A 9,200-nucleotide genomic window follows, 5' to 3' on the forward strand; every position below is an offset into this window, starting at 1 on the left:
ATCTTTATATAATTTTTACTCAAACTCTTGAAGGGTTTGAGATTTTTGTCATGGGTTAAGCAGTCCATTTTATGTTGGTAAAAACTGAGGGCATGTGGCACTTGTGTGTGGTAGGTGGTCAAACTCTCCCTTGTCAGATTGAACTTTAAAACCTTTTTCAAACTAAACATTGCCTCTTTTTTTCCTACTCTTTGCTTAACCTTCAGCAGCTGGTCATCAGCCTTTGGCCTTAGCATCCTAGTCCCCTCCCACCATCCCCTGCTGCTGTCTCAGCTCTGTTTGAGAACAGAAATCCAGTGGGGAAACTGATTTGGGCTCAAGCAAAAATTTGCATTTACCTCCTAAAAAAGCAGAAGGCTGGAGGTACAAGGGGCAGGTAAGAGAAACAGATTGCATACATCTTTCATTGTTATTTAATTCCTTGAAACAGCTTCTTTTCCTTTAGTAGGAGCCTATGAATTTTAGCTGCTGCCAGAGTGGCTTTTTGCTCTATTAGAGAGAGTCCTCCCACCCTAGGTGTCGTGAAGGCTGGCACTCTAAATTGTCAGGCTTGACTTATCCCCAGCCTGCAGCAGTCATGGTATGAAGGGCAGTTAATGAAGTCAGGAAGCCCTGAGTAATTGCTGGCTGCAAAAGAACACTGCTGGTTTGCTTTAGACTCTGGTTTTGGGGTGTGAGACAGTGGGGAAGGTTTCTCAAGAGCCTAAATTAATCTCAAAATGGTTTGAGCTATTTCACATTAGCTGGGCTGTGTAGCACAGTGTGTGAGTGCTGTGGGACATTCCCACCACTACCGGTAGCCCCAGTAGGTTCAGTAGGGTGAATGCTGGGGGTCTGTAAGCCCAGTTAATCATCCTGTCCTGCAGCCATGGGAGAGTGGGATGGAAATGGCATGTGCTGGTGAGAGCCCAACCATGTTGCATAGCAGCCAAGGGGTCGGGGAGTTTCTCGATGCTTCCCCAGAGCCTTCTGATTTTGAGCTGAATCAGCAACTTATTTCTTGGCTTTCTGCACTTTTTGTTGCTTCACCCTTGTAAGAACCTTTTCTGATTTCTACATTCCCCCTTGCCAGTAATCCTTTTCAGGCAGTGCTGTTGTGGGAATACTTTTGGCATCTTTCCAGGTTGACACATGGAGTGCCTGTCGGTGCTGCAGAGGAAAAGGGAGCATTTAAAAGCTGTGGGGGGAGGAGGAGTGGGTTTTGGCCAAATGCTATGACAAAGAGCTGGTCTAAGAAACAGAAGGGGCTCTTGCCTGTAAGAGACAAGATTGGATGTGTCAGAGGCTGGGTCAACCTTAATGGATGGTAAAGTAGATTTAGGGTGTTAGCATAAAGTCCTGCATCTTCCCTGAATTGATGGAGTCAGGGCTTTACTGCAGAGTAAAAACAGGGAGTCTTTCTCATTTCATGAGGACAGGATGAGGATGGAGGTGCCCTCCCCACTCTTGTGCTTTGGCCTTTAAATATGATATTAGATTAGCAGCATTTTGTGTAATGACAAACACCTTGAGCTGCTTCTGGCTTGACAGAAGCAGGTGCTTCTCCTTGTACAGACAGGGTCAGGACATGGCTTTCCCTGGAGGTGAGTGGTGTGACAAGTCAGAGACCATGGTGAGGTTGTCCTTTCCATGGTGGGACTGGTCACAAGTGTGTCAGTGCTGCTGGAGCTGCAGGGCCAAGTGTGGGTGAAGGAGGGCTGCTGCAGGCAGTGAAGGGCTCTACTCCTGGTCCCAGGATTGCAGAACTCTGGAGTGTGTCTGGCTTGTTGCTGGCTGACTTTTCCTGTGGGATTGAAAGGTTCGGAAGAACAGCACTTCCTGGAGTATTTTCAATTGTCTTAATTTTTTTCCTTTCTCATGGCCTGGGTGTTGTTTTTTGGTTTTTGATTGGTTAACTTCCCTGCCTTTTTAGATTTTTTTCTCCTTTGTGGTGTTGCATCTGTCCTAAACCTATTGCAAGATGATCTCTGTGTCATCACCAGCAAGAGCTGTGGCCATGGCCTGAGCGAGTCCCTCTTGTTTTGCTGTGCTGTCACACAGCCTTGGGCTCCAGTCTTGGTGCCAGATGAGGTAGTTTCTGCTTTTGCAGAGGAACTGGAGCACAGATGAAGTCATTGGCCCGGGGAGGGAGTTGTGGAAGAACCCAGAGATCTCCTTCATCCCAGATCAGCCTTTGAGCCTGCTCCCATTTTCCTCTGGCAGGTGCTGGCCCACCAAAGACACGGAGGTCACCAGTGCTAAATGCAGGTGACTTTTAATTTAGTTTCTCAGAAGGCAATGCTTGGTAGCCATAGCAGTGAGTATGTGGAGGCAGGCAGAGACTTACCTAACTTAGACACATGTTTGAAAAAGTGCCCTGTAGCAGGCAAGACCTGGGCAGGCTGCCAGCCCCTCCCAATAGTTGTTTCCCAAACTGTTGTGGCTGTGGTGCTTGAGCTTCCTCCCATGGGGTACATAAACAAAGCAGTCATGCAAAGGGCATCTTGGAACCACAGCGTGCAGGCCCTGGGGTGGCTCATGAGGCCTTGCTGCCAGAGCTGGTGGGTGATGGGGTTTAGGAGGAAATTGTTCCCTGTGAGAGTGGGGAGGCCCTGGCACAGGGTGCCCAGAGAAGCTCTGGCTGCCCCATCCCTGGAAGTGTCCAAGGCCACGTAGGACAGGGCTTGGAACAACCTGCCATAGGAAGGTGTCCCTTCCTATGGCAGGGGTGTAACCAGATGATATTTAAGGTTCCTTTTAACTGAAACCATTCTGAGGTTCAATGTGCTTTAGCAAAGGGGAAAATACAAATTATCTTTCTCTTGCTGGAAGATTTTCAGAGAACTGCCTTTGCTGGAACACAGTAATTACCATTAGCCTGCACTCTTTAGGTACCAAGGACAACCAGATTGCATTGAAGTGGTATGAACTTTGAACAGGAATTGGTGTGATGCATCAGCTACACCATACATGCTTATAAAGTACGTTTTTTGGGAATTAGAGCTGCTTAGTCCATGGAGGGACCAACTTCCTTTTCCTTATCATCTTTCTTCTCTGCCATAGTGTCTCCTACATCAGTAGCTGAAAAGTACTGTAACTCTGAGGTGAGCCTTACACTGTAGCCACCTCACTGGCCAGTGAGGAGGACTCAAAAGTAGAAATCATCCATTTTTGGTACAAACTTGTCAGGGCTCAGCCTGCTACTTAAAAAAGAGGGGACCCAGGTCACTGAGAAAACTGGTTTCAGTGTATTGCTTCTAACAGCATTATGTGCTCACAGGAAAGTTTGTCCTCCTGCTGTCTGTCTGTCCTCATTTATCCTGGAGGTGCAGAGCAGAATGATGACAGGAGGGGACTGTGGGGCTGCTGTCACTGTGCTGCTGGCTGGAAGGGGCCAGGGGCCGTGGCAGCAGCCAGGTTTCACAGACAGGCCGTGTGTCTAAGCTCTCTCTCTGGTTCCAGGACAATGCATCTGTTCCTGCTGTGCCTGCTCAGTGTCTGGGGGCTGGCTGCCCCGGAGCACTACGCTGTGGAAGACATCTGCACCGCAAAGCCCCGCGACATCCGCGTGAACCCCATCTGCATCTATCGCAACCCTGAGAAGAAGCCCCAGGACGGGGAGGGACAGGAGCCAGCAAAGGACAAGCTCCCGGAGTCCACCAACCCCCGGGTCTGGGAGCTGTCAAAAGCCAACTCTCGGTTTGCTGTTGTCTTCTACAAGTACCTGGCTGACTCCAAGGACAACGGGGAAAATATCTTCATGTCACCCCTCAGCATTTCCACAGCCTTCGCCATGACCAAGCTCGGAGCTTGTGGCAGCACCCTCCAGCAGCTCATGGAGGTTGGTGGAGATTCCTCAGCCTTTTCCTGTAGCAGGTCTGAAAGACAGGAAAGGTGATCATGGCTAATGGCTGCTCTCAGGGTCTCAGGAGTTGTCTTGGGGAGGAAATCCCAAGTTGGAAGGACCTTAAAATAAATCTTGTTCCACCCTCTGCCATGGGCGGGGACACCTTCCACCAGACCAGGTTGCTCCAAGCCCTGTTTCTGGATTTGTTTAGATCCCAGCTCTTTCCCTTTACTCCCTATTTGGATCCAGCATTCCTGGGTTTGAGAGGTTAGTTTTTATCTGGAGGAAAGGAAGCCCATTTGGAAAGTGAGGGAAGGGAATGGCAACAGTTTGCTTCTTGCAGATTGAGCTAAGCTTTTCCATATGTAAAAAGCAGGAAAAGACATGGTATCAAGTCCCGCTGGCAGAGGAACTTTTTCACATTCCTTCTCTTTCCCTTGGGGCAAAAATCAGACACATGGGAGACCTTGCAGACCACCTGACTTCCAGGGCAGGGGAGCCCGTGTATGGGGAGCATCTCCCTCTACCTGTTGGCCCTATACTCAGGGGATAGTTCTGATCCCAGAGTAAGAGGTAGCTTAAGTTCTGATCCCAGACTAAGAAGTAACTAGACTTCTGGCTCTTCCATGCAGCTAATTTAACTCCCTGCCTGTCCTAGCACCCTTTTCAATGTCAGACCCACTCACCTGCTATGTGGGGTTTGATGCTGCCCATACCTTTTTCCCCAATGGGACATCTCAGCCCAGAGGAGCCTTTCTCCCTGCAATGAGGAGGTGTGGATCGAACCCTTCTGTTGCTTTTTGTCCTTACAAATCCTACCTCTGGAACAAATAATGTTAGTGGTCTCCTTTCATTATCCACACAGCCTTAGTGGAGCAGCTATAACCACATCTTCAAAATGTTCACTTGTGTGCTCCCCTCTGGGCAGCCCTTCCCACTGGAAGGGGAACCTTCTCCATTCAGCCACCCACACTTGCACTCCTAACTCCCCTTTTCCCTATGAAATGGCTGGGAACACCAGGAATGCTTTACAGGAAACAGTGTCAAAGGAGGTTCATAAAGAGAAATGTGCTGTGGGATTTTCTGTGCTTTAAAGCCCTGAGGTTGTATAGCAGTAGACAAATCATAATTGTCCTTCCAGCTGGCAGCTGGGAACAGATTAAAAAATTCCCTGTGTTGCAAAAATCTACCCTCAAAATGATTGCTACATATTCCCATTCCCTGTAAAAATAGATAAGATGTACCAGAAGTACTCAACAGGCCATGAGAATTCCTCCTGGGAAAGAGCAGCCTTTAGCATTTTCACAGGAGGGTTTAGCACATGTGAGTCCTCCCATGACCTGACATGACCCAAGAGCTGCTTCTAGGCCCTGTGGGTGCAGTGCTCATCTCTGTGTGGTAAGGGGTTATGAACACCACATTAATTTTAACAGAACTTAAAGGTCTTGGGCTGGTGATGTGTTGATTTTCCATAAACTTGGGTTCCCACACATGGAGGGTGAAGCTGTGAGGGCCTGCAGATTTGTTGCTGTTGAGGCTGAGGCTGCACCACCATTTCCTCTGGGGCCCAGGAGCACAAGAGCCTTCTCATGGATTCCTTGTTGCTGTTTGGCTTGTCCAGGTCTTTCGATTTGACACCATTTCGGAGAAGACATCAGATCAGATCCATTTCTTCTTTGCCAAGCTGAACTGCCGCCTTTACAAGAAAGCAAACAAATCCTCAGAGCTGGTATCAGCCAACCGTCTCTTCGGGGAGAAATCTTTGGTCTTTAATGAGACTTACCAGAACATCAGTGAGATCGTTTATGGAGCAAAACTCTGGCCCTTGAACTTCAAAGTGAGTTTGACCTACTCAGGATTTTGCTTTTTTTGTTTGGTTCCACCCCCCACCCCCAGTTCATCCCTGTGTTTTGCCCAGAAGAAGTGCTCTGCTCTGGGACACAAGTGAAAGCAACAGGCAATCTGGGATGCAGCTCCTCTCGCTTCAGCTCACCTTAACCACAGCCATGTCCCCACTCGTCATACCTAAAAGCTTATTGTCCTTCCCCAGCACATACCCTTGTGAACCTGTCTCCTGCAGAAAGGGGTACAAAGAGGGGTTTAAAACTCTTGGCTTAACCTTTGTTTGGTCTCTTCCTTAAGGAGAAGCCAGAACTTTCCAGGCAGATCATTAATGAGTGGGTGGCTAACAAGACAGAGAAGCGCATTACAGAAGTGATCCCAGAAAGTGGTATTGATGATCTCACTGTCTTGGTCCTGGTCAACACCATTTATTTTAAGGTAACAAAAGCTAACAGAACTGGGGAGCACCACATTTCCCTGGAGGAGACATGGTGCTCATGTTTGTTTTCCCCCTCTCCTTTTTAGGGGCACTGGAAATCGCAGTTCCCAGCTCCAAACACAAAACTGGACATATTTCATAAAGCCAATGGTGAGACCTGCCAAGTCCCAACTATGTACCAGGAGTCCAAATTCCACTACGCATTCATCCCCCAGGACAAAGTCCAGGTGCTGGAGCTGCCTTACAAAGGGGATGATATCACGATGCTGCTGGTCCTGCCCAGTGCTGGGACGCCACTGGAGGAGGTGGAGCGAGACCTGACATCGGAGAAGCTGCAGGGCTGGATAGATTCCATGAAGGAGATGTCTCTCTTCGTCTACCTCCCTCGCTTCCGCATCGAGGACAGCTTCAGTGTCAAGGAAAAGCTGAGGAAAATGGGGCTGGAAGATCTCTTCAGTCCAGAAAACGCTAGACTCCCAGGTGAGATGTGGAGATAGGGCAGCGCAGGGTAGAGGTGAGGGGCAGCCATTCCTCCCTAGGCAGGGCAGTAGGTGCAGCAGCACACGAGGAACGAGCACAAGGAACAATTTATGTGTTGCTGCAATCAGTGATGGACTCTCTGGTAAGGTCCCACCATGGACACTCAGCTCTGCTCTGCATTGAAGACATGACAGTTTAGCAGTCAGTTAGACATGGAAGAGGATGTTTATGTTTTTGAGCAGCCTCACCTTCTGCCTGATCCCAGGCCGTGAAGGATGGGAATGTATTCTTTCTTGAGCTGTCTCTAAACTCAGTTTCACCTTTGTATATTTTTGTATTTCAGGTATCATTGCAGAGGGCCGCACAGACCTGTACGTGTCTGAGGCTTTCCACAAAGCCTTCCTTGAGGTAAGCCTTGTTTTGTGCCAGCATGTTTTGCTCTTTAAAAAAAAATATTAAAGGAAAAAAATAGTTCTGAACCAACAGTGTTCACTTCTCAGCAGTCTGGGGCTTTGGAGGGAGGCTGGTCTGTGTTCTGTGGAGGAGAAGGAGGGTGAGCCCTCTTCATGCTGCATAATGCCTGTATTTTAATCCCATCTTGTCTCTTGGCTGGCAGGTGAATGAAGAAGGCAGCGAGGCCTCAGCTGCTACAGCAGTCACCATCTCTGGCCGTTCCTTCCCTATGAACAGAAAAATCTTCAATGCCAACAGGCCCTTCCTGCTTTTCATCCGGGAAGCTGCCCTCAACACGATCATCTTCATGGGCAGGATAGCTGATCCTTGCTCCTAGAGGGGCTGGTAGGGCCTCACTTCTCCCTCCTCTGCCTTGGGAAAAGGGGAGGTGGGGTATTGCCACAAAATGTGGGCTGCTCCTGGGGTGGTTGGTCTTTCTGTTTGGTGCCAGCTGCAGGGAGGGACTGCATCCAGCTGGGCTGTCCCTGCTCCTCCCTGCCATGTCAGGTGAGGGGCTCATAGGTCACCTCACCTGTCCTGTCCTTTGTGGCAAGGAAAGCTGAATTTCATCTGGTACCAGTATTTTTGTGGCACCCAAGTCCAGCATTGCTGTCCTTCCTGTGCCCAACCCTCTGTAACTCTGATCACTTGGTTCATTAAAACCTATAGATCTGTATGTAACAGACTGCTCTCTGAATGCACAGATTACACTGAGCCACTTCCCATTATTTAAATTCTTCTTTTCCAACAAATGGGGCTCCACACCAGAAAGGTGAGTGGAAGAGCAGCAGCCATAAGGCTTGTGCTGGCTGGGCAAGGAACACCCTTCTGCAGCTCCGTGTGGGTGGAAGAGCTGCCAAAAGCTGTGCCCTGCTTGCCAGCAGCTCTGGTGTGTCCTGTGTGCCCAAGTGCTGAGAGTCACTAGTCACAGCCTTGCATAGCCAAGGCTTTGAAATTCTTTTTGAATGCTAAGATTTCATCTAACAGTTACTGTAGCAGCAGTGCCCATGAACCACGACAGTGCCCAGGTAAGAAAACCGGTACCTGTAGCTTTGATAAAAATAAATTATTTCACCTGCAAGTTTACTCCAGGAGCTGAGGTCTCCTGGCCTGCTGCCAGGCCACACATGATCAGACCTCTTGTCTTAGGGTGGCTGTATTGCTGTAGGACTTTTGGCAGGGCTGTCCCGAAGATGCAGATTGCTCCATTTCAGACAGCTGTTTCAAACCAGACAGTGAAAGCACAGTTCCTGTCCTCAGGAGGTCATGGAAGTGGTGTGTGCAGACAGTGGGGTGCACTGCCCAGTGGGCCACTTACTCTGGATTTTGTAGGACCAATGAAATAGCCACCTTTGTAAAGGCTTCTCTTGGCAGGAACTGCTAGAGCAGCCAAGCAGTGAGGGAGTTAACTTGGATAGAGCTGCTATGCCAGATCTTTGGTCACCGGGTCTCTAGATTTGGAAGCTATCAGGGGTTTGACTCTTTCCTGTTCCCAGTAGGATTGTTTGACCATCTGTGCAAGCAGTGTGTGACTGGTCCATGGAGAGCCACCTCCTCCATTGTCCCACGGGCCATTGCAAACCGTACACATCTGAGAGGTGTCCTGCAGGGGCTCCTACAGGTACTCCCTGGGGCAGTACCTTGGAAACAAACTGTGATGGGCTGGGACCCTGGGAGAAAAGGGGAAGCATTTTGAAAATAGCCAAGAGTTCAGAAAGCAGCTCCTCCTCTCCCTGTCCCTGCCCTCCTCTGGCAGTTACCACTGTGGCTTTTCTTGCTGGGTCCCATCTTCTGCCTGTGAACATCTTTGAGAGACACAAAACCTCCGGTAACCGGTGTCTTTTCCAGCTGTGCTCCAGGCTGTGGAGGTGAACAGTAGTGAAAGAGGAGGGGTGAGGCAGTGCCTGGGCCTCCCTAGCATGGCACTGAACCAAAATGCTTCCCCTGCCATAGGCAGCTGGGAAAACATCCAAAACTTGGCCTGCAGCAAGAGCACAGGGCTTGTTCCTCCTGGGGAGACTGAAAAGGGCTGAGCCTGCTGAAGAGGTGAGACAAAACTCAGCCAAAAAGGACAGAAGCCATCTGAATTGCCAGGAACAGCAGCCTGGCACTGTGCAACCTCTCTCAAGCTGCTGAGCTTAGGAGCCAGGACCAGGCAGA

The 9,200-nt window shown here is 49.4% G+C and overlaps 1 protein-coding gene across 1 annotated transcript; it reads left to right on the plus strand.

The window, feature by feature from the left end:
* The first annotated feature begins 395 nt into the window (after window positions 1–395).
* SERPINC1 (serpin family C member 1) lies at window positions 396–9,140 on the plus strand. Its single transcript, XM_041420679.1, has 6 exons — window positions 396–3,820; window positions 5,448–5,663; window positions 5,969–6,106; window positions 6,194–6,587; window positions 6,931–6,995; window positions 7,204–9,140. Exons 1-6 carry the CDS (start codon window positions 3,248–3,250, stop codon window positions 7,375–7,377), a joined length of 1,560 nt encoding a protein of 519 aa, XP_041276613.1. The 5' UTR covers window positions 396–3,247; the 3' UTR covers window positions 7,378–9,140.
* Window positions 9,141–9,200: the final 60 nt, after the last annotated feature.

Source organism: Onychostruthus taczanowskii, unplaced genomic scaffold (genome assembly GCF_017590055.1).
Source record: "Onychostruthus taczanowskii isolate IOZ18803 unplaced genomic scaffold, ASM1759005v1 scaffold65, whole genome shotgun sequence".
Lineage (NCBI taxonomy): Eukaryota > Metazoa > Chordata > Aves > Passeriformes > Passeridae > Onychostruthus > Onychostruthus taczanowskii.

Bases quoted from the DNA above. Each gene is read 5' to 3' on its own strand.
- SERPINC1 (XM_041420679.1), top strand. From the start codon at position 3,248: ATGTGCTCACAGGAAAGTTTGTCCTCCTGCTGTCTGTCTGTCCTCATT. The intron at 6,107-6,193 runs GTAACAAAAGCT...TCTCCTTTTTAG, and splicing joins TCAACACCATTTATTTTAAG to GGGCACTGGAAATCGCAGTT. The intron at 6,588-6,930 runs GTGAGATGTGGA...TTTGTATTTCAG, and splicing joins AGAAAACGCTAGACTCCCAG to GTATCATTGCAGAGGGCCGC.